A 26023-nucleotide genomic window follows, 5' to 3' on the forward strand; every position below is an offset into this window, starting at 1 on the left:
AATTCTAATCATTTAGTGATTCATTTCATAATGTCACATTTCATGTATATAATACACAAATTCTCATTTCATAATTTAATCATTTGCATATATGTAAATATAATTAAGATATCAAAGTAATAATTAAGTGTTTAAATTAAATAAATAGAGTTCGAGTTCAAAGACTACGAACTTACTTGGCTAAATTGCAGCAATGACTAAGTACAGGAGCTATTTAGAAATTTTCTCTTCTCCTTGATTTTCCACTCATTCTTGATATAAATTAATAATTTCATTCAATTCATTAATTTAGATAATGAAATAACTCCATTTTATGTAATTTAGTCCTTTTTGAGATTTTTCCAAAATTGACCTCAACTTTTCATTTTTATTCAATTTAGTCTATGTCCTAATCATGCAGATAAACCAATTTTATTCAAAATTCATTCAAGCCGTATGTTACTAGCATTCAATATAGCCCAAATTTGTAACAATTTCACATCTAGCCCTTGTATTTTTAATCCCTAATCATTAAATTCATCAAAATCACTTAACAAAATACTTATAAATAACAATAATACCTCAAATTCATCATTTAACATCTAAAATCACAAATATTCATCAATGGCAACATTTAAAATCTTTAACAGTTTCAATAATGAAGATACAAGCTAGTCGGACCTAGTTGCAACTATCTCAAAAACATAAAAATTATTAAAAACAAACCTCAAAATCTTCCACATGAATCAAGTTGTTTGGTCGAACCTCCCATGCTTCAAAAATGGAGTTTCTCTCGTCCAAGAAGAAGAACATAAAAAAATGTTTTTCCTTTATTTTATTTTAGTTATTGCTTATTATTTCTGGAGCACCCGCCTTCACTATATAACCATCTAAAAGAATTATTCTTTTATGAGAATTTTCATATTTGGAACTTGTAATGAGTTATCCTTATTAAACTTCTAATTCAAATTACTCTCCCCCTAACTCATTACAAGTTATTAATTCTCTCCACGTAATGTCGGGAAAACTACTGAATCAAAATAGTAATCACAAATCATGTCATAATTGAATCTCCAAACATTTAAAACATATAATAATACAAAGAGACTCGTAATTAATATATATTCTCAACTTTCTTTGAGTATTCACTCATCTTTTGCTGTGGTGGAGCAATTGGAATATATACGCACATACAAAAATTCAAAGATGAGAAATATTTAGTTCTTGACCAAAAATCAATTGTAATGGAGAGTATTTGATGCGTACAACACGTAAATCAACATAATCTCATGTTGAAATAGGAAGTTTAGTTCTCATAAGTAATAGCTTAGACATTAATTAGAAGCGTTCAATCAATAATTTCTCTAAACCATTATGCGCATAAATAACAAACTTTTATAAAAGTTTTTCAAACTCAATAAATAAAAGACTGATATATAAACTCATCAGTTTTAGCAAGATGAATTGTCTTGCAATTTTGCAAACGACAGGTTGCAAATTGATAACACATATGTGATTATTTTGTAGATGCATCTACCAAAATCATATAATATAAAAATCACTCACATAGTGGATGAATGGGCCCATATTCATTTTAGAAATGTAGGACATTAAATCTACATTTAGCTAGTGAGTTTTTAAGAATCAATTTTCATTGAGAATAAGAAACAAATATGAATTCTTTAAATTAAAGAATATTCTGGTTCTTTAATGAATGTCTATATGAATTCTCAATTAATTTTAGCATCATATGTGATCCAGGATGGTCTAATTGGACACTCCAAGTAGTAATTGCATTTGTATCAAGAATTTATGGTTTACTTGCAGTAAATTTATGGTTTACTTGCAGTTCAATTGTACTAATAATGTCAATATAAATGGTGACAAATTGATAATTTTACTGTCATTCCTTTTACTTTGTATCCATATATAAGTATTATTGTGACATTTACTACTGAAAATTTCTAAATCAATGTGAAGTTTATAATGTCACTAAGTCAACAAAATAAATATAATTTCCAAACAATTATATGCAATATTCGCTTTAGGAAATATGCCAAAATATTTTCTTTTCTACATTGGGTCTTGATGATTTTATCAAGAAGTAAGCAAATTAAACTTCAATAGTAGACATTGAATCCAATCAAAATCTATTAATAGCAAACTTTGAGAGTGGATCTTATTTTTCAGGTGTACAATAGGTACGTAACCAATGAATTTTCATACATAAGTTTTCTTTCTTGCAAGTTCTCATCAATAATATTTTTCCATGTAATTTCAATTGAGAACTTATTCTGAATACTGTAGAGTTATACTCACAGTTTTTAAAAAAAAAAAACTTGCAACTTCAGGTGCATCCAACCATAATGAGCTTTAGACAGAATTGTAATATTCTATTGCTCATAAGTAGATCTTTCACAGTCAAATATTTTGCTTTCAATCCCTTAATGGGGATGATAACAAAAGAAGATCGCAAAGATAGTTACAGTCAATTCAATTTAATAACAAGAGTAATCAATAACTCAATCCTCCATTGATTAATATGAAATATAATCTTTTCCTCATTCACAATCCCAATATGATATCCATAATAATGAATATATTTTAAAACTAATGCATTAACCATGACAAATTTTGTGCTTTTTTAATATTGATATATTAGCTCTTCTAGAGCTTTCAACTAATTTTGTACTATCAAATATTGCAATAATATTTGTTTATTTCAATACCGAATAAGATAAATATTTTCTACCTGTAATGATAGAATTCATTACTACATTCTCATATCCTTCCTAAAAGAATATTAACAGAAACAAAATATTTGGGCATACACCACATATGTTGTAACACCCCTAACCCGTATCTGTCGCTGAAACAGGGTTACGGAGCATTACTGGAATAAATAGATTAAATACGAACGGTTCAGATTATTTAACATTCATGTCAGAAATTATTCATAAGTCCCTTATATGAGTCCTCGAGACCCAAAACATGTATTAGAAACAAGTCGAGACTAAATCGGGTACTCAAAGAATTTTTCGTGAAATTTTAAATTTTTTCCTAGGTGCAAGGGACACACGCTCGTGTTGTCAGGCTGTGTGGCTCACACGACAAAGAGACACGCCCGTGCTTGAGGCCGTGTGGGCATTCGAAATATGGCACATGGCCATGTCCTAGCCCGTGTCCAAATTAGGGAGGTTACTGACTTGGGTCACACGGCCAAGTCATACGCCCGTATCCTAAGCCATGTGTAGCTGCAGGGGTTACACGGCCAAGCCAAATTCCCGTGTGCCAGGCTGTGTGAAAAATCCTAAGCATTCTGTTTTAAAATTTTAAGATGTAGGGGACACACGCCCATGTGCTAGGCCGTGTGTCACACATGGTTGAGGCACACGTCCATGTCTCTACTCGTGTGGACGAAAATAGGCATTTTCCAAGGCCACTTTTCTCACCCAACTTGTCTCACACCTACGTCCATACAGAAATACATTCACAAGACAATACCAATCACTTAAATCAACACAAACGAAGTTTTAAACAAGTCGTTTTGTCACATATGTCTTAGCATTCACATTTACCATGATGATAAAAACTCATATTTCCTTACTTATACCAAACACATATCAAACATGATAAAACCACACACATATATATTTACATCAAAATTTGTTCACTTAAGCCATACCGATGGCAAATCTCAACCAACACACATATATGCCATCATTTGGCCAAACTTAGTTGTTACATGCCATTATACCCAAAAGACATTCTACTATTTACACCGAAGTGAGCTGAAGGATAGTGTGATGCTGCTCTGACCAACTTTCAACCTTTACGAGCTTCCGAGTACTATAAAATAGAGGAAATAAAATAGAGTAATCTTCAAAGCTTAGTAAGTTCGTATAATGGGAAATTAACTTACCATTCCTTTACATTTAAGGTAAGCATATAAAATACATCCAAAGCAATTTGGTCAATTGCCTAAACACATATCCTCATCAAACATGTTAGTCATGTAATTCACATTAATATCAAGAAACAAGTATGAGCTCATCAAAATTCAATTTCCACATACATGTATTTATCATTTCAAGTATCCATAAACATGTACATATCATATTTTTATATTTCAATTATTACTCATAGTAATTCATCTTGAATTCATATCATTTCATTTCAGAACTTTACCCGTTGAATCATTTAAAATATCGATGGATACACAGGTAGTGCATACGAAGTGTACGAATCTGTAATCTGTCAATTCATATTCGGGAGTGCTCATTAGAGCACATAATCGGAAAGCCCTCTCTCTAGCCATATAACGATAAGCTCATGTGAGCCATGTAACATGAAGCTCATAAGAGCCATAATCGGGAAGCTTATGCGAGCCAATAACGGGTAGCTCCGAAGAGCCATTAATGGGAAGCTCTAAGCTCAGAAAATGAAATTCATGCAATTTAATCCTTATTCCAAGTCTAGTCGATTTTTACATGTAACATTTACGGCCCATGTAATTCATTAAAATCATAATTTTTCCATGAATTTTACATCTTTTCAATTTAGTCCCTAAATCACAATTTCATGAAAATTCACTTTACAAAAGTTTTTTTTATCTATCAACGACTTTTCATTTTCTACCATAAATTTCATAATTCATGCATATTCATCCATGGAAAAATCCTAGTACTTTAATATCTTTGCAAATTAATCCCCGAGATAGCTAAATTAAACTATTATGATCTCAAAATCTAAAATTACTAAAACAAGACAAGATTACTTACCCAATTAAGCCAAATAAACTTGCTTGAGTCCTTTAGATAAGGTTTCCATGTATTTTGATTTGGGAAAGATGATGATATAAGATGATATTAGGTTTTTATCATATTTAATTATTTCTATTTCCAATTTAGTCATTTTCTTTATTTAATTCTCCATGGATGGATCATCAAACTTATCTACTAACTTCTCTTAATGGTCTATTTGCCATATAAGGACCTCCAACTTTGAATTCCATATCTATTTGATCCTTTTAGCTACTAGAATTCAACTTTTACGTTTTATGCAATTTGGTCCTTTTCTCAATTAAACATGAAATCGGTAAAATTTTCTTAACAAAATTTATATACGATATTCCTATCATAATGCAAATCATGAAATAATATTAAAATATTTTTTCTTACAGACTTAGATTGTGGTCCCAAAACCACTGTTCCGATTTCACTGAAAATGGGATGTTACAACTCTCCTCCTTAAAGAATTTTCGTCTTCGAAAATCTTACCAGTAAAGAGCTTGGGATATTGCTTTCTCATTATTTCCTCAAGTTTCCAGGTAACTTCTTCTATACCGTGTCGTTGCCAGAGGACTTGTACTAGAGCTACCTTTTTATTTATTAATTCTTTCATCTCATGTACCAGGATTTTGATTAGTTCCTTACTGTAAGTCATCTGAGGTTGGATCTTAACCTCTGTCGAAGAGATAACATGTGAAGGATCAGACCAATATCGTCGTAACATAGATATGTGAAAGACATTGTGAATTCTGTCAATCTTTGGCAGTAGGGCCAATCGGTGCACAATAGCTCTGATTCTTTTAATAATTTCATATGGCCCGATAAATCGCGAACTTAATTTCCCTTTGCGGTCAAACCGAAGAACTTTCTTCCAAGGCAAAACTTTCAAGAATATCTTGTCGCCAACTTGAAATTCTATTTCTTTTCGTTTAAGATCAACATAGGATTTCTGACGATCAGAAGCTGCTTTCAGGCTATCTTGGATTACTTTCACTTTCTCTTCAGTTTCATGGATCAAATCAACTTCGTGTATCTTTTTCTCACTGAGATGAATCCAATACAATGGAGTTCTACATTTAAGACCATACAGAGCTTCATACGGTGCCATTTTTAATACTTAACTGATAGATATTATTATATGCAAATTCGACTAAAGGCAAATATTTTTCCCAATTGCCTTCGAATTCTAAAACACAACACCAAAGCATATCTTCCAAAAATTGTATTACATGTTCGGACTGGCCATCAGTTTGAGAATGAAATTGAGTACTGAAATGTAATTGTCTACCTAGAGCTTCTTGTAGCTTCTCCCAGAATCGGGATGTAAATTGCGGATCTCTATCAGAAATAATAGAAACTGGCACCCTATGTAATCTGACAATCTCAGAAACATATAATTCAGCTAATCTATCCAGAGAGAAATCTGTACGTACCAGAATAAATGCAGGCTTCGTTAAACAGTCGACGATTACCCAAATGACATCTTTCTTTTTCAGAGATAGAGGTAACCCTGATACAAAGTCCATAATAATTCTTTCTTATTTCCATTCCAGTATCGTAACTGGTTGTAACAGTCCTGAAGGTACTTGATGTTCAGCTTTAACTTACTGACATATCAAACATCTAGATACGAATTCAGAAATGTCGCATTTCATTCCCAGCCACCAATAAATCTTCTTCAAATCATTATACATTTTATTACTCCTCGAATGAACAGACATAATACTATTATGAGCTTTGTGTAAAATCTTCTGTACAAGTCTCGAATTCTTTGGTACACAGACTCTATCTCGAAATAACAGACAATCATCAGTTTCAATCTAAAATTCTGAATCAAATGTTGATTCACACTGTTCCCGTTTAGCTTATAAATCATTATAACTTTTCTGGGCTTTGTAAATCTACTGTAGAAATGTCAGTCTAGCTTTTAACTCAACCAAGATTGAACCATCATCAGATAGTGACAATTGGGTATTCATTGCTCGTAAACCAAACAAAGATTTTCTACTCAGAGCATCAGTAACCACATTTGATTTTCCCGGATGATAATCAATTACCAAATCATAATCTTTCAATAGCTCAAGCCACCTGCGCTATCTCAGATTCAAGTCTTTTTGCGACATCAAATATTTTAAGCTTTTATGATCAATGAATATATGACATTTTTAACAAAACAGATAGTGTCGCCAAATTTTCAATGCAAAGACAATAGTTTCTAGTTCTAGATCATGTATCGAGTAATTCTTTTCATGTGGTTTAAGTTGTCTAGAAGCATAGGCTATTACTTTACCTTCTTGCATCAAAGCACAACCTAAACCATTTAATGATGCATCACTATAAATTACAATTCCTTACCCGATTCAGGCTAAACTAGAACTGGTGCTTCAGTCAACAAGGCTTTCAATCTGTCAAAACTCTGTTGGAATTTATCAGACCACTCAAATTTCACATCTTTTTGCAACAACCATGTAATCGGTGAAGCTATCATTGAAAACCCTTGTACAAATCTCCGATAGTAACAGGCTAATCCCATAAAACTTCTGACTTCAGACACATTTTTCGGTGGCTTCCAATTAACAATAGCTAAAATTTTATTTGGATCCACCCTGATGCCTTCAGCAAATATTATATGTCCAAGAAAATCAACTTCCCGAAGCTAGAATTCATATTTACTGAATTTCGCATACAACTGTTTCTCACGCAGTGTTTGCAGAATAATTCTCAAATGATCAGCATGCTCAGTTTCATCTCGGGAATATACCAGAAATCATCAATAAATACCACCACAAATCTATCTAGATACAGTTTGAAAATTCTGTTCATCAGATCCATAAATACCGCAGGTGCATTTGTTAAGCCAAATGACATCACAAGAAATTCATAATGTTTGTACCTAGTTCTGAAGGTTGTTTTTGGTACATCTGAGTCTTTTACTCGTAAATGATAATAACCAGAATGAAGATCAATCTTTGAAAACACGGTGGCACATTTTAACTGGTCAAACAAGTCGTTAATACGAGGCAGTGGATACTTGTTCTTGATTGTAACTTTATTAAGTTGTCGATAATCAATACAAAATCTCAGAGATCCATTTTTCTTCTTAACAAATAGAACCGGTGCACCCCAAGGTGAATAACTAGGTTGAGCAAAACCTTTGTCAGTTAGTTCTTGCAACTATGCTTTCAATTCTTTTAATTCTGTAGGGGTCATTCTGTATGGTGCTATAGATATCGGTGTTGTCCTCGAAAATAGATCTATAGAAAATTCCACTTCTCTGACTGATGGTAATCTGGGTAATTCTTTCAGAAACACATCAGGATACTCACACACTACTAGCACTAATTTAATCTTGGATTTAGACACTTTAGTATCCAATATATAGGCAAGATAAGCGTCATAAACCTTTCTGAAATATTTCTATGCTAACATGGCTGATATCACATTAGACAACCCATTCAAATTATCAGATTCAATACATATCGTTTCACTATTCAGGCATTTCAACATAATATACTTTTCTTTGAGATTTACTACGGCATCATGCTGAGTTAACCAGTCCATACCCAGAATTACATCAAACTCATCAAATGGTAATAACATTAAATTGACCAGAAAATAGAAACCTCGTATCATTAACGGATAGTTCTTTCAAATTTTATCCACCATCACATACTGGCCTAGGGGGTTTGATACTTTAACCATGAATTTAGTGGACTCGATAGGTAAAATTTTAATAGACACTAAATTCGTGCAAATATATGAATGAGTTGAACTAGGATCAATTAAAGCAATTATATCAATATTAAGAAAAGAAAAAGTACCAGTAATAACATTGAGTGCAGAGGCGTCCTCACGTGCACGAATAGCATATGTCATTGCTGGTGCTCATGCTTCAGATATAAAGTTGACTCTTTTATCGTACCTCGTCTACCATTGACATTGCTAGGGTTACAAGGTGGTCTACCTCTTGTAGTAGAGTTGCTTGGCTTTGAAGTCTATACAGTATCTTTCTTAGGCTTTTCCAGACAATCTCTGAGATAGTGGTCAAACGAACCACATCTAAAACATGCTTCGCTTCTCATGCGGCACTCACCAAAATGGAATTTATTACAGTGTTTACACCTAGGTTTGGTATTTCTGACACAGCCTGCACTCGCTACAGATATAGCCTTAGATCTCGAGTTAGAATGTTGAATACTTCTGTCTTTCCCAGAATATCCCGTAGAAGTGGTAAAATGGTCATGATATTTCTTTGTTTTCTTCAAGGCTAACTGGTATGATTTTCCCGTAAATCTTTTACTTGAAGTTCTGGCTTCCATCTCAGCTTGTCTCTTTTCTTTACTCAATTATTCAACTTTATGAGCTCGGTCAACTAGTACTACAAATTTTTTTAATTCCAGAATCCCAACCAACAAGTTGATATCTTCATTTAAACCCTCTTCAAACCACTTACACATGGTGATTTTAGTCGGGATACACTCCCTGGCATATTTACTCAGTCTGACAAATTCTCGTTCATATTTAGATATTGTCATATTCCCTTGTTTGAGTTCCAAAAATTCTTTCAATTTCTGATCAAGAAACTTCTGGCTGATATAATTCTTTTGGAATTTAGTTTGGAAAAATTCCCAAGTGACCATCTCCTCGGTACAACAGAAATTAAAGTGTTCCACCACTGGTATGCTGAGTTTTCTAGAAAAGATACAGCACATTTCAGGCATTCAGCTGGTGTACAAGATAATTCATCTAAAACCCTGGTAGTGTTTTCTAACCAGAACTCAGCTTTTTCAAGATCATCTTTGGTTATAGCTTGGAATTCTTCAGCCCCATACTTATGAATTTTATCTATAAGAGGCTTACCAGTTCTAACAAATTCTGTACCTCGTGGCATATCGAGAACCAATTGAGAAACAAGAGGAGGTGGAGGTTGTTGTACAACAGGGTTTGTTCTTACAAACTCTATAAACCACTCGTTCATCATTTGAAAGAAGGCTTCTTTAGCCTCTTCTCCTCAACCCTCAGATATGGGCCTTCTACTACTTGATGCTGCTCTTTGAACTAAAGCTTGAACATTGCTCTCAGCTTCTTTGGATTCAGCTCGGTCGAATGACATTACTATATGAAAAACATTTTTAAAATGGTCAGGAGATATCACACTATCACAGATTATATAATGGCATGTATAGCTAGACTCGTATACGCTACGTTAGTCCGAGAATTGACTAAACCATAACTCTGATACCAATAAATGTAACACCCCTAACCTGTATCCGTCACTGAAATAGGGTTACGGAGCATTACCGATATACAGATTAAATATGGACATTTTAGATTATTTAACATTCATGTCAGAAATTATCCATAATTCTCTTATATGAGTCCTTGAGACCCAAAACATGCATTAGAAACAAGTCAGGACTAAATCGGGTACTCAAAGAATTTTTCACAAAATTTAAAAATTTTTCCTAGGTGCAGGGGACACACACCCGTCTGTCAAGCCGTATGGCTCACACGGCCAAAAGACACGCCTGTGTTTGAGGCCGTGTGGGCATTCGAAATAGGGCACATGGCAATGTCCCAGCCCGTGTCCAAATTAGGGAGGTTACTGACTTGGGTCATACGGCCAAGTCATACGCCCGTGTGCTAGGCCGTGTGTAGGTGCAGGGGTCACACGGTCAAGCCACATGCCCGTGTGCCAGGCTGTGTGAAAAATCCTGAGCATTCTGTTTTAAAATTTTAAGATGTAGGGGACACACGGGCAAGACACACGCCCATGTGCTAGGCGGTGTGTCACACATGGTTGAGGCACACGCCCATGTATCTACTTGTGTGGACGAAAATAGGCATTTTCCAAGGCCACTTTTCTCACCCAACTTGTCTCACACCTACATCCACACAGAAGTACATTCACAAGAAAATACCAGTCACTCAAATCAACACAAACCAAGTTTTAAACAAGTCATTTTGTCACATATATCTTAGCATTCACATTTACCATGATGATCAAAACTCATATTTCCTTACTTATATCAAACTCATATCAAACATGATAAAACCACACATATATATATATATTTACATCAAAATTTGTTCACTTAAGCCATACCAATGGCAAATCTCAACCAACACACATATATGCCATCATTTGGCCAAACTTAGCCTATACATGCCATTATACCCAAAAGACATTCTACTATTTATACCGAAGTGAGCTGAAGGATAGTGTGATGTTGCTCCGACCAGCTTCCAACCCTTACAAGCTTCCGAGTACTATAAAACAGAGGAAATAAAACAGAGTAAGCTTTAAAGGTTAGTAAGTTCGTATAACGAGAAATTAACTTACCATTCATTTACATTTAAGGTAAGCATATAAAATACATCCAAAGCAATTTGGTCAATTTCCTAAACACATATCCTCATCAAGCATGTTAGTCATGTAATTCATATGAATATCAAGAAACATGTATGTGCTCATCAATATTCAATTTCCACATACATGTATTTATCATTTCAAATATCCATAAACATGTACATATCATATTTTTATATTTCAAGTATTACTCATAGTAATTCGTCTTGAATTCATATTATTTCATTTCGGAACTTTACCCGTTGATTCATTTAAAATATATGGATATACGGGTAGTGCACACGAAGTGTACAAATTTGTAATCCGTCAATTCATATTCGGGAGTGCTCATTAGAGCACATAATCGGGAAGTCCTCTCTCGAGCCATATAACGGGAAGCCCTCTCTCAAGCCATATAACGGGAAGCTCATGTGAGCCATGTAATGGGAAGCTTATCTGGGCTGTATAACGGGAAGCTCATGCGAGCCAATAACATGTAGCTTCGAAGATCCATTAACGAGAAGCTTCGGATAGCCATATATTGAAAAGTTCAAGCGAGCCATATCGGGAAGCTCACAAAGAGCCTTTAATCGGTAAGCTCACGAAGAGCCATATGACGGGATGCTCATAAGAGCTGTGGTGTGTTTACAACACATGCAAAATCACAACCAATCGGGATGCTTTGAAGAGCTATTAACGAGAAGTTCGCAAGAACTATATAACGGGAAGCTTGAGAGGGCCAAATATCAGGATGCTCATGAGAGCTAATAACGGGACGCTCTTTCGAGCTATGGTGTGTCCGCAACATATGCAAGACCACAACCAATTCGGGAACCCTGTATCCATCGAATCTCATTTATCGAATTTAGACTTAATATTTATCAAGTATTATAGGATATGTGATCAATTTCATACATATGGAATTTATACAATTCACATATACAACATCCAATTCAAACATATAAATATACACAATTTTGTTACACAAACTTACCTTGACAATTGTTCGTGTACGCAAAAATCTACTAATCCGACACTTTTTCTTTTTCTCGATATATCTTCGTATTTGAGTTATCCGGATCTATACGAATGAATTTAACATCAATTTAATATAATTCATATTCAATACAATCCAATTCATATCTTAGGCAAAATTACCATTTTGCCCTAATACTTTTAATTAATTTTGATTTCGTCCCTAGGCTCGGAAAATGAAATTCATGCAATTTAATCCTTATTCCAAGCCTAGCTGATTTTACATGTAACATTTATAGACCATGTAATTCATAAAAATTAGAACTTTTCCATGAATTTTACATCTTTTCAATTTAGTCTCTAAATCACAATTTCATGAAAGTTCACTTTACAAAAGTTTTTTATCTATCAAAAACCTTTCATTTTCTACCATAAATTTCTTAATTCATGCATATTCATCCATGGAAAAACCCTATTACTTTAATAACTTTGCAAATGAATCCCCGAGATAGCTAAATTAAGCTATTATGATCTTCGAAATATAAAAAAAAATACTAAAAACGGGACAAGATTACTTACCCAATTAAGCCAAATAAACTTGCTTGAGTTCTTTTATCTTAGCTAGGGTTTCCATGTACTTTGATTTGGGAAAGATGATGATATAAGATGATATTAGGTTTTTATCATCTTTAATTATTTCTATTTCCAATTTAGTCCTTTTCTTTATTTAATTTTCCATGGATGAATCATCAAACTTATCTTCTAAATCCTCTTAATGGTCTATTTGTCATATAAGGACCTCCAATTTCGAATTCCATAGCTATTTGAACCTTTTAGCTACTAGAATTCAACTTTTGCATTTTATGCAATTTGGTCCTTTGCTCAATTAAATATGAAATCGGTAAAATTTTCTTAACAAATTTTCTATACAATATTCCTATCATAATGCAGATCATGAAATAATATTAAAATAATTTTCTTACGAACTCTAATTTGTGGTCCCAAAATTACTGTTCCGATTTCACCGAAAACGGGATGTTACATATGTGGCCAATAATCTTTTATACCACATTGATAACATAAGTTATTTTTACCCTTTGAAGAGTTATCTTGATGCAATAGAAATTATAACTTTTAATATTAATATAAAACTTAAAAAGAGTGATAAGTATTTTTAAAAAAATTAATTGTATTATGTATATAAGCATCCTAAAGAATTTTTAAACATTACTTTGTTTTATTTTCAAAAATATCATTTTATTTTTATTTAATAAACTATTCTCATCAAATTCACATTCGTATAAAATGTAAATCGGTTTAAAAATTCAAAATATTTTTACTCGAATATTAAAATTAAGAACTTCTATAAGTAGAAGAATCATAAATTAGAGACTTATTTAACTACAAAAATAACATAAGAGTCGAATTAAACAAACTATATTAGCTTAAGGAACTTTTTAGTATATTAGTCAATTATACATTAATGAAATCAGGAGATGATGATCCGATCCCATTAAAGCTTAAAAGAAAGTTTTGTCTGAATTTTCCAAAGTTTTGTTTTAAAAATGTAATAGGTTATTGTAATTTTCATAAATTTAAAATTTAATATTTTACTTTTATTTTTAAGAATTTAATTTTTATTTAATTTTTAGATTTTCAAATTCAAATTTAGTTATTAATATTGTTATTTTTTTGTTAGTATAAAAAATATAGTGTTAAGAATTAGACCTAAATTTTAAATTTTAAAATTAAATAGATTAAATTTCTAAAATTAAAAACTTAATGTGATGAGTTAATGTTTAAGGGTGTTTTCGCCTCACTATGACTTGGTTCAAGGCATACTACTTGTGCTTGTTGTCCTATTATTAATTTTCACCAAAAAGAATTTCTAAAAATAAATTTTAAATTTATAACATATTTTAAGATTAATTGTTTTTCAACAAGTTTCTTCAACTCAGATGCTTCGCCATCGGCGTCCAAAAACCAATAATAACCCACTAAATGTACCTAAAACTGTCTTTTTTTTTTTTTTAAGAACTAAAAAACTTTTCGCTCGTTGATTTTAGACCTCCTTAAATATAATCTCTCAGACTCAGTTTCTTTTTAATTAAAAATCCGAAATAATATTTCCTTACTCTGTAAGGAACAAATAATCTTTTCTTCGTCTACGACTCTAAGGTTGTTTTTTTTTTTTGTTTCGATTTATTGGGTTGATTGATTATCCACCGATCAACAAGCCACCCGCTTGCGAGCTATGTTCAGGTTCTGGTATGTTTTCTTTGTTACCTCTTTAATCTCTCTTGATTTATTTGGATTATTGGATTCTATTATTTCGTTTTTCTTCCGATTCAGCCTTATTTTGAGGGGGGCGGGGTTCTTATATAAATTGCCTGCGAATTTGACTAATTTCACTTGGATTTGTGACTTCGATCGAACTCTCTTCAGAATTTCTTTTTATTAATATAATTGTGGGTTTGCTGGATTTTGGGAATTTTTTTCCCTATTAATTCTTTTTTCTTTGGAATTTTAATGTATATTGTATTTTTAGAATCACCGTTTACTTCCTTTTGGGCGTATTAAGAGGCTGTTAGATCATCAAAGAAACTAAAATTTGTGCTAAAGGAAAACTGGGTTATTGTATTTTTTTAAAGTGATAAACATGTTTCAGAAACTGCAGCTAAACCAAAAGTGTCCGTTCTTCTTCCTCCTTTTGGCTGTTGTATAAAATAGAATAAATGTGGGATTTAGTCGGTAATATCTATTTTCATGAAGTTGGATTTCAGATGAGCACATCTTAATTGCTCATCATGTTAGGGCAAGTCTAAAGTGTGGACATGTTTCATGAAGTTGGGTTTACATAGAGCATCTCTTAATTGCTCATCATGTGAGGGCAACTGTGGACATGCTTCATGCGTTTTTGGTGCTATTACCCTGTCGTTTTAATATGCTTCGGCAGTATATGCGCCTTATGTTGGATTATCTCAATAGGGGTAACTCTGTCAAATGGTCAATAAATTGTATCATTTTTTTATACAATTCCTACTACTACTACTCAAAATCCCCAAACCCTTAAATCAGAGGAAAATACAATCTTAAGTGGACTTGAACCGACATTTTTCTAGTTGCTGCAATAGCACTGCCAAATGAGAAATTGACATTTCTAAATGCTGTGAAGCCGCTAAAGTTGTGTTATAGTTGTACTTCTGCAGTAATGATCAAAAGTTAAAACTTGATAGCAATATTTCTAACTTCAGCTGGAGTTTTTTATTTTTTTCACTCACATGCTTTGTAACATTTATATTTGGTTGCACTAAAATTTTGATCATGATGCAGGGGTTCACAGGAGCAACAAGCTCAGCCACATCCACAAGAGGATTCTTCACATTCTTGGTATCCTCCTCCTGGTGTTAGCTCCACAAATTCTTCCCGGCCTTCAACGCCAGGTAGCAGTGCATCTAACAGCTTCAACTTACAGAGGCCTTCAGAAAGGCCACATTCTCCCTCACAAGTTTCACCCTCTGAAGCTGCAGGAATCATTGCTCTTTTAAAGGACAAAAGGTTAGATGTCTGGTTGTTGCACTCCTGTCCACCTTGCTATTGGCAAGGAAATCTTCATTTCCTTTTATGAAAGAAATTTAAGATTCTTATTCCTTATTGCTTTTGTGCTTTACTAATGATCGATTATGCTCTTTTATTCATTTTATCCATCTTCCCTTTTTTATTATTTGCATTTGTGGCTTCTTAAATGTTGGGTACTTACAGAAGTAAAAATGCTTGTTTTAATTAATAGCAAATCCCGCAACTCCTAATCACTGTCTTATTTTCTTAGTGTTGATGAATTACGGAAGCTTTTGTCTGACAAGGATGCATACAATCAGTTCTTACTATCAGTTGACCAGGTTAAAATCCAAAACAATGTGAGTAGTAAAAAATTGAGCTTATTTTATTTGATCTCACCTTTTCAAATGAAGAACTATGCACTTTTTGTTTTTCTTTCTTTGCGCCTTGTCATGTGTTCTTGGTTTGTGGATCTCTCCTGTAGTATCAAATCATATGGTCTGGCTTTAGTCTATGGCATAAACTAGTGTTTTGATTAACTGCTGAGTTTGATGAGATAGCCTATTGCTAATCCTAAAATCAAAACATTTAGGGGACAAGGGATGAGCTCAAACTCGAAACATTTGACTGTTAAGGGGTCATTCAGATTATTGGCTCATACTGCCGATTTTTTGTGCTGCTATTATAGAGCTATCAAGATGACCAGCTTAATAGTAATCCCCCAGGTGCATAGCATTAGGGAGCTAGGTTCTTATAATGTTTTTTTCTGTGGAAGTTAGTGGTGCTTTTTCCTCTTTATTAGGGATTATTCCACAATGGTTGTTGAAAGATCTGCATATATGCTGCCATGCACAGAATTGGACCATATAATGTTGGAAGCTCAATTCTAAATATTGAGTCAATTCCTCCCCCCCCCCCAAAAAAAAAAAAAAACAAAACAAAACAAAAAAGGAGAGGCAAAGATGTTCTCATGGTTGTGTTGGTCTTGGAGATAATCTTATGTTTAAAAATAACTAGTATTAAACCCATAATCTTGTGTTAGTTAACCCTTGTTTCTTACATTCGGGTGTGCTTTAAAATATCAGCGCAACTCCACTGACTAGAACCTTTCTCAGGGTTCGGTTTTCATATTAATTGTACACTGTTCCAGTTGCTTGTTGGTATTATGATCTGGTTGCTCTTTTAGTAATCTGATGTGTATGAATGCCATTGGATCCGGGTAGAGAAGCATGCATTGAGAAAACCTTTTTTGTCATTACCACATATTTCATATTTCTTTCACTTCTTACTTTGTTTTTATGACTTTAATCAGATAAGAGATGAACTTCGGAAGGAGACTTTGCAGCTTGCAAGTGAGTTCTATGAATCTTTGATAATTATGATAGTTTCAGAAGCTTCATGGATAGAAATGTGCTTCATGCTGATTTTTATTACCTTAATAAACAGGGAACAATTTGGATAAAGAACCACAAATAATGGAGCTAAGAAACCAGGTCAGATATCCAGAATATTTTATATTCGTCTTTGCCATTGATTGATCTTATTAGAAAATCAATTGTAAAACTTTTTGTTCCCTTTGTGAAAACAGTGCAGGATTATCTGGACAACAGAGCTTGCCGCAGCTTTGGAAAAACTAAATGATCTTGAGAGGCAGAAAGAAGAGATCCTGAAGTTCTACTCCCCAGCATCATTTATCAACAGGCTTCAAGGTAAATGTTAGTGAAAATACCCGAAGGCTTCGGCTCAAAATCATTGATAATAGAATAAAATAGGGTGGTTTCCTTCCTCTTTGTAGATGCAATGAATGAGACAGATAAGGAATCAGAAATGGTGAACAGGCAACTCCTTGAGAAGGAGATAGATCTGGGAACTTTCGTGCAGAAGTACAAGAAGCTCCGGACCAGTTACCACCGCCGTGCTCTCATCCACCTTGCGGCTAAAACATCTATCTGATGATGGAAACAGGTGGAGATGTTTGTTGATTTGTATACCTTAAGATTTGAGAGGAGGTTATGTTGGCTGTTGTTGGTGAAACGAAAAGTTCATACATTCTCGCTTTGTTTTAGGCCAAAAGTCCAAAGTAAACCTATAAACTTTTTCGTATCAATTAAATCCTTTGTGGTTTTGTTGTGTTTGATTTGATTATTCTGCATTGTTCTTGTTCTCAGCTATGTTGAGAAGAAAGGCATGGTTATCTAGTAGATGTAAATATTTATACATGGATTTGTATACGGCAGTATGTTAATGTTTTCGTTTTCTGTATATGGATTAGTTACTGTCCTCTGCGTCCGATCAGTTACTTTAACCTCCGTTTTACCCCTAGCGTAAGGTTTCAGGTAGTTGTCACCTGTGGCATTGACATTGTTTTGAAGTGAGCGGCGTGGGATAAGGACAGTGTGCTATCATGCTCAGCTTGTTGAAGGGTGACAGGAAAAATTATATGAAGAGATAAGTTATCTGTAAAATTATTTAATGAAATAGGTCAATTTTTACAGGAATAAGATAAAAAGTCGTCATGTGAGTGGTGACTACAGAACTTGTCAATTTCAGCCATCTTAAGAAGCCTGTGTTCGGGCATTATGGGTAGTTAGCGTTGCAAGTGGTGAAGTTAAAACTAATGTGTTCGAATTTAAATATAATAAAAGCGGTAAGGTGGGAATTGACTATTAAGAGCATTAGTTTGTAATATAATATATAAAACTACAAACATTATATGTATATTAAAATTTTAATTATTTAAAACTGTTTATATTAAATAATAATTAAAATTATATTTGTGATAATACAATTTATACATTTATTAAATTATTATATAAAAATAAAGTTTATATAATAACAAAATCATTTATTAAAATTTTTTATACCACTTTTAATGAAGGCCCAATCATCAAATCTTTTATCTTGGAAACAAGTCAAACCCTTAAAAATAGAGCAATGTTATAGACGGAAAAATCGTCTTCACTGGAGGGGCTTCTTTTTCCTACTGATACTTTTAGCTCCAATGGAAAATCTGTGGTGAGAATTTTTAACCACACCACATCATCATGAAACACTCAAACATGAAAATAGTGCAATGCTTTCAATATTCCATCTCACCATGGATGTTTTTGCATTCAAAGGGAGCGTCATTTCTATCTGTAGATTTCTATAGTTACCTTTTTAGCTTGACGTTTTTCTTGATATGCATGCTTTTACTAAGTTTTATATATATTTTATTTATTTCACATGGACTTTGTAAGTTCTTTTACTTTTACCCTTTTTTAATTTTATTTTAAGATTATAATGATGAATAAGAGTTCAAATTCAAACATCTTAATAAGAACTATCACTTTTAACCTTTCATTAAATATTATTATATAAAATATTCTATAGACATATTGAATCGGTTTGAAAATTTACATGCATAATAATTATAATATTGATAAATTCAACTGGAAAATCGCAAAAATATTAATCGTACAAAATATAGAGAAAAGTGTAAAACTATTTAATGACAGATAGATTATTAATATTTAATAATTAAAATAAAAATAAAAGAAGTAAAAACTATTACAGAATAAACATTAAAAGTTGCCTCAAAATCATTAGAAGAAAATACATGATAAAACATTAAAAATAGCTACTACAATGAGCAAAATACCAAAAAAAGTCATTTTTTTAAATTTACCGAAATGGGCTCGGTATTTTATTATTTACCGGAATGAGCCATTTTCCCCTAAAGCGCATCCACGTCAGTGAGAAGTCAGGGGACGTGTTAGCAAATCGTGTCCACGTTAGCACGCTTTGCTGACGTGCACAGAAATCGCGCTGACGTGGACACGATTTGTTGCCACGTCATCAAAGCGCGCTGACGTGGATGCGATTTGCTGCCACGTAGCGTGCCCCTGGGGACGCGTTTTCCCCGTTTTTCCCACGTTAGGTTTTTGGTTTTTAGGGTTAGGGTTTAGGGTTTTTAGGATTTTTAGGGTTTTGGATAAAAAGTAAATTAATTATAATTTATTCAAAATTGATTACGTTTCGTGTTTATGGGTTTCTAAGATAAAATCAAAGCAGGATGCTTTCTGAGAAGAATATGTGAAATCGCGCCCTCGTAGACGCGCTTTTGCTACAGTAGGTCCTGGAAAAAATAATTTCGAGTTGACATTTCTGAGAAAATAGTATAAAAAACGCTTCAAGCAGGATGCTTTATGAGAAGAATTTGTGAAATCGTGTCCTCGTGAACGTGCTTTTGCTACAGCAGGTCCTGGAAAAAATAATTTCGAGTTGACATTTCTGAGCAAATAGTATAAAAACGCTTCAAGCATGATGCTTTATCAGAAAAATTTGTGAAATCGCGCCCACGTGGACGCCTTTTTGCTACAGTAGCATGTTTGGGCTGAGGCTATAAATGAGGCAAAAAATGTTCTCAGAATGTATAAGTTACATTAGAAACAATTTAGAGAGGCTAAGAAGGTTAGAGTTTCAAATATGAGTGAACGTATTAGTGTTGTTATTTACTATGATGGTGAGGTTTGCCACACCGAGAATGGTGTTATTTTTTTGTCGGAGAATACGGTGCGACTGGTTTTTAACCAAAACATAGATTTTACAGAACTTCGTAAAAGAATTAGGCGTAAAATTTTCGGAACAACGCCAATGAAAGTTCTATCTATTATGTATCGATTTTGTTCTTCTGTTGATCCGGTGATATATAACTCGTTCGACATAAAAGGTGCTCGTAGCTTGGAGGCAATGGTGCAGACTTATCTTGCTAGTAGAACACCTTATATTGAGTTATATGTACAATTTACATTGCCAAATGATGTACTTGCGATCGGTGTTCGAGATGTATACACGACCCCTGGCCGACACTCGATTAACGGGTTACAAAACATGGAACAGCCCATGTTTGGTAGCGGTGTGGAATGCAGATCCCCTGCAAGACACTCTATCGGTGGATGGGACATTTACGTCGGTGGCTTGATGTTTGATGATGGAAATACGTACTGGGGAATGGCATCAAGTTCTAGTGGTTGGCAATCTACATCAAATTGGGGACGTTATGAAATGCCCAGTAGAATGGATGATGTACTCCCTACGACGTCCACTGGTGAGGGGACCTCGTACGCTGCAGATGATTGTGGGTTAGAAGATGACTTCGATGTGGATCCACCTTGAGAACCCAAGCCTGATGGTGCAAAAGTTGGCTTATTTTCTGAACCGGAGCCTATTCCAACAGAACCTGAAGATGCTGAAAGGAGTTCAGATGAAGAAGAAAATCCACGATTCAGAGCATACTCACCTCCAGCCCACATGCATAATGTCGATCTATCTGCAAATGATGCGTTGGAGTTTCCAGATCTACCACACCGGTTGCGTGATGGTAGAAGTTCGGGGCTAGATTCGGATGAATTTGAAGTTGGTAATCAGTTTACCAATAAGGATAGTTTTATTGGTGCTTTGAAACAACATAGCATCAAAAACGGCGTTAACTACCACGTCGTTAAATCCAAATCTGATAAGTTTGAGGCGAAGTGTGCGGTGCAAGACGGCACATGTTCATGGAAAATCTACGCCTCGTTAAGGAAAAGGACAGGGTTGTGGGAGATTAAAAAGTACAAAGGTCCACATACATGTGCTGCAGGTACAATATTGACGGTTTCTGAATAATACTGTTATTATGTAATGTTGCATTATTTAATGTACTTCGTTTATAAGTGTTTCACAAGATCATCCCAAGATGGATTCAGCTATGGTAGCTAGCTTGATACTACCCACGGTGAAGGCAGATCCCAGGACTTCAGTACCGGTCTTAATTGCCAATATTCGTAGCCAAATGGGGTACACGCCCTCTTATCGCAAGGCTTGGATAGCTAAGCAAAAGGCGTTGGAGAAGATGAATAGTGGGTGGGATGCTTCATATAATGAAATATGATAGTGGTGTCAAGTGCTAAAGAGATACATCCCAGGTGCCATCACAGACCTTGAAACGGAACATGCGTACTACAACGGTCGATTGTTACGTGGATGCCAAGTGTTCAAACGCCTGTTTTGGACCTTTAAGCAATGCCGAGATGCATTTCCATACTGCAATCCATTGGTACAAATTGACAGTACCTTTATGTTTGGTAGGTATACTCATCGGCTATTGCTTGCAGTGGCACAGGATGGCGGTGGGAGAATTCTTCCAATTGCACTTGCAATAACACTGGGGGAGTCGTCTGATGACTGAGATTTCTTTCTCTCTAGGTTAAGAAGGCATGTGTGCCCCCAACCTGATATCTGTGTTATTTCAGATCGGGGTTCAGGTATACTAGCTGCATTTGATCAACAGGGAAGTTTATGGCAGCGCACACACCATCGATATTTCCTAAGGCACGTTGCTTCAAACTACTACAGGTAATATCCATCTAAGAGCGAACGTCAACAAGTGACCAACATGAGTATTTAATCTCTATCTGTGTTATTTTGTTTGTCAATTTGAATTAGTTGTAAATGAAGAAGTGGTATGTAATATTCACTATGCACTTATTTTAGCAAGGTATGAAATAAATAAAGATTGTTTTCACGAGATGTTGGCAATTTTAAGTTCAATTAATGGAGAAGGGGCGGACTACCTTTGTAACATAAGTTTCGAACAGTAGGCAGAAGCATACGACGATAGCCTACGATATGGTCATATGACCTCAAACCTGGCTAAATGCATAAATTCTGTTCTAAAATGAACGCGCCATCTACCGATAATATCAGTTGTGCGAGAGAAATATTTTCGTTTGGCGACGCTATTTCCAAAGCGAGCAGCGAGTTATGCAGGCCAGATGCAGGGAGGCCATGTATGGTACAGTAAGGTAGTACAAGAAATTAACAAGGCCAAGGCGCGAGCGAACACCATGCACACAGTGTGTCACGATCGAGACAACTTATGGTTTCGCGTGATAGAGTTTGACAAACCGCACCAAGGTGTTGTTGGTAGGCAATATCGTGTACACTTGCGAAACAGGACTTGCGACTGTGGGAAGTTTGATGCACTTCGTTATCCATACGCTCATGTTATTGCAGCTTGTTAGAATCTCCGTCTAGATCCGATGAGCTATGTGGACGAAGTGTATAAATTAGAAAACATGTACAACATCTGGAGACACGTTTTCCCACCGGTCCCAGATGAACGTAAGTGGCCGCCCGTATCTCTTGCTTCTGTTAAGCTGTTACCGGATAGAGAATTACGTTGCAAACGAAAGGGTCGACCTTGCTCGACTAGAATACGTAACAATATGGATATCCGAGAAACAGCCAGTCAACAGAAGTTGTGCGGATGGTGTAGGAATTCAGGCCATACAAGTCGATCATGCCCTAATCGCAATAGTTGAATGTAATTGTAAAAAAATTATATTTTTTTCAATTATTAATTGATAATTGTATTAATTGTTAGTAAAATTATCAAATTATATCAAATTATTAATTGTTAGTACCAGTCAAGGGTTAGGGTTAGGGTTAGGGTTTTTAAGTTAAGGGTTTAGGGTTTTTAAGTTAAGGGTTAGGGTTTAGGGTTTAAGGTTTTTAAGTTAAGGGTTTAGGGTTTTTAACTTAAGGGTTAGGTTTTTTAAGTTAAGGATTTAGGGTTTGTCAATTAAATTATACATTTAATTATAATTTATAAATTTATAATTTTTTAATAAATTAGTTTAGGGTTTTTAAGTAATAACTCAAAAAAATTTCTATTTTATTACATCAAATAATATCAAAATATTCAAAATGTTTGTACAAATATATTAAAATACAAATCAAACTCCGTGCCCACCGGATTCAGTGCCACATGGCGGCCGTCGACGGTTACGCGCTGGATTCCTCCTTTGTCCAGCTTCCGGCAGCGGTTGTGATTCCTTCGGCAGGGATTCTGGTTCCTCCGGTAGGGCATCTAGTTGTCGGAGTTGGGACGATGAGCCCCCTTGATAGAATAGTGAATGTGGAGGTGTTTGCATCACCAACGATGACGGTGTTTGAAACCCATACGGTGGTGGGGATTGGTAAAAAGAAGAGCTCCCCGACGGCCCCTCTTGCAATCCCTCGTGCCCCGCTGGCCTATACATCGTTGGTCCACTCGGCGTAACAAGAAATTAAGCTGAACTGGGCCATTGAATCCAACCTGCCATAGGACTCAGAAAAGGAAACATATAAGGGTTAGGATACATAAAAGGGCTAGGAAATGCACCTGGCATCATCTGAAAAGGCTGTGCTGTGGGTATCGTCGGTTGAACTGCTGGGTCGGGTGACAGTTTTGGTGCTCTCGTTGGGCCTGGTGATTGAATGGCCGCTGATGATGGGTCGGGTGAATGTCTGGGCCTCGTTGATGGGCCAACGTCATCGTCCTTTCATCTTGGATTTAAAGGCCCGCGTCTTTCCCTTTGGACACGTAATTCCCGCTGCCTCTCCTCTACTAATAGTAAATACAGCTTGCCATGGATCCTAAACCATGGCATGTATTCCGGCATGGACGCTAACTCTGGAACGATGATCGGTTCCATAGTAGGTATATACTCATATCGATCTTCCCACATTTCGATGTAGTGGGACCAGAATCTTAGCCAATCCGTATGCAGTTGCCATAGGTCGATTTTATGGTGATCATCAAACACCTCAAGTGCCACGAGAATCGGTTGCCTACATCCAAATTGTCGTAACACTCTGTCTGACTGGTGCATCTCCACGGTCGCGTAGTTGATCAACGCGACTTTCGCGTGCCAAGTGTTTAGATTTTCGAAGAACTCATCCGGAATTACTGCCTGAATTGCCGGATCCTCATATGGTGTCCATTGAAACTATATGAACATGATGGAAATATTAGTTATATACATAATACTAAATACTAAATACTAAATACCAATCGACTAGCGAATGATAGAAATATCAATTTTATTTAATACTTACATGTGCTTCCGACTATTGGTCTAATAGAAGTAGTATATCTTCAAGAGAGGTAGGTAATCGAGCATGACTTGCCGGATGGTTCCACCTAATTAAATAAAGTTTTAGCATACTATTATTTTTAAAAATCTACATAATAATTGTAAAATCTAATATAAAATTTACCTCGTTATGAGTGGGAATGTATATGGGTGGTCCACTCGATGACGTAGAAATGGAAAGCGAAACCGTGCCCATGACTGCAGTAGTGACAGGCAACCTCTGATTTTTGCTTTACTCGGTCGCGTCGCCCCACACATCTCCCGATATAATGTTTCCAAGACGACAGGCCCCCAACTCAATTCACCAACTACTCTAAAATCAACGAGTTTCAGCAGCCATCTTAGATGTACGCAACTTCGTGACAAGTTCTGCATTAGATAACCTCCAATTATCTGAAGAATGTATGCCCGAGCATATCGGATTCTTTCTACTTTGGTTGAATCATCATCCGGATCCGGGAATGTGTCTTGTAACCAACCCATCTCGATCCGACCTCCTTCCATTTTCTTCGGTATAGCGCCCAAAAGCTCGTAGCATACCGCTCCCCAATCGCTAGATTGGACAGACCCGGTTACTGAGTACCCGTCCACCGGCAATCCCAATTGCAGACTGACATCTTCTAAAGTGATAGTGCACTCTCCACATGGAAGATGAAATGTGTGCGTCATGGGTCTCTACCTCTCGATCAACGCACTGATAAGTTTCAGGTCTAACTTGCATCCCCGGCCTACCGTCGCCACGTGCCAAAAACCCGCTTCCTACAGGTAGTTCTCTACCAACGGTGATGGAGGAGCATGCATATTCCGGATATAGCATTTCAATATCCGATCTATAGACTTTTATAACAAATAATAAATTAATAATTATCTAAAAATGCATAAATAAAAAAATCTTAAATAATTTTTAAAAATTAAATTTAGCACTTACCATTTTCATTTGTTCGACGGATATGTGCTGCTTATCAAAACGAGTCAATTCTCCAGCCATTGCTGAAATCGTACAAATTTTTACGATTTAAAAAAATTTAAAAAAATAATTTTTTTAAAATTATTTAAAAATAGGGATTTAAGAGAAATTTAAGAGGAAATTGAGAGCAATTTGAGAGCAAATTGAGAGGTAATTGAGAGGAAATTGAGAAAATAATTGAGAGATGATTAGTTTGTGAAAAAAATAAAGGGTGGGGGTATTTATAGATTTTTTTACCGTTGGGGGGGCTACGGTAAAAAAAATGACCGTTGCACTGTTCACCCGCAGGGAAATCACGTCCCTAGGGGAGCGCTACGTGGCATCAAATTGCGTCCACATCAGCGCGCTTTGCCGACGTGGACACAAATCGCTATTACGTGGACGCAATTTGTTGCCACGTCAGCAAAGCGCGTTGATGTGGACGCGATTTACTGACACGTCCCCTGACTTCGCGTTGACGTGG

General features: G+C 35.2%; 2 protein-coding genes across 2 annotated transcripts; one reads left to right on the forward strand and one right to left on the reverse strand.

Moving 5' to 3' along the window:
* Window positions 1-3427: 3427 nt before the first annotated feature.
* Window positions 3428-5877, reverse strand: LOC128040440 (uncharacterized). Its single transcript, XM_052629189.1, has 2 exons — window positions 5259-5877; window positions 3428-3447 (listed from the first exon to the last, which is right to left on the reverse strand). Exons 1-2 carry the CDS (start codon window positions 5875-5877, stop codon window positions 3428-3430), a joined length of 639 nt encoding a protein of 212 aa, XP_052485149.1.
* An 8174-nt stretch (window positions 5878-14051) lies between these two features.
* LOC105767758 (vacuolar protein-sorting-associated protein 37 homolog 1) lies at window positions 14052-17913 on the forward strand. The gene is made up of 7 exons (XM_012587328.2): window positions 14052-14361; window positions 15427-15651; window positions 15923-16010; window positions 16964-17003; window positions 17098-17144; window positions 17240-17360; window positions 17447-17913. The coding sequence occupies exons 1-7, from the start codon at window positions 14348-14350 to the stop codon at window positions 17602-17604; spliced, it is 693 nt and encodes a 230-aa protein (XP_012442782.1). The 5' UTR covers window positions 14052-14347; the 3' UTR covers window positions 17605-17913.
* Window positions 17914-26023: the final 8110 nt, after the last annotated feature.

Source organism: Gossypium raimondii, chromosome 4, assembly GCF_025698545.1.
Source record: "Gossypium raimondii isolate GPD5lz chromosome 4, ASM2569854v1, whole genome shotgun sequence".
NCBI classification, from domain to species: domain Eukaryota; kingdom Viridiplantae; phylum Streptophyta; class Magnoliopsida; order Malvales; family Malvaceae; genus Gossypium; species Gossypium raimondii.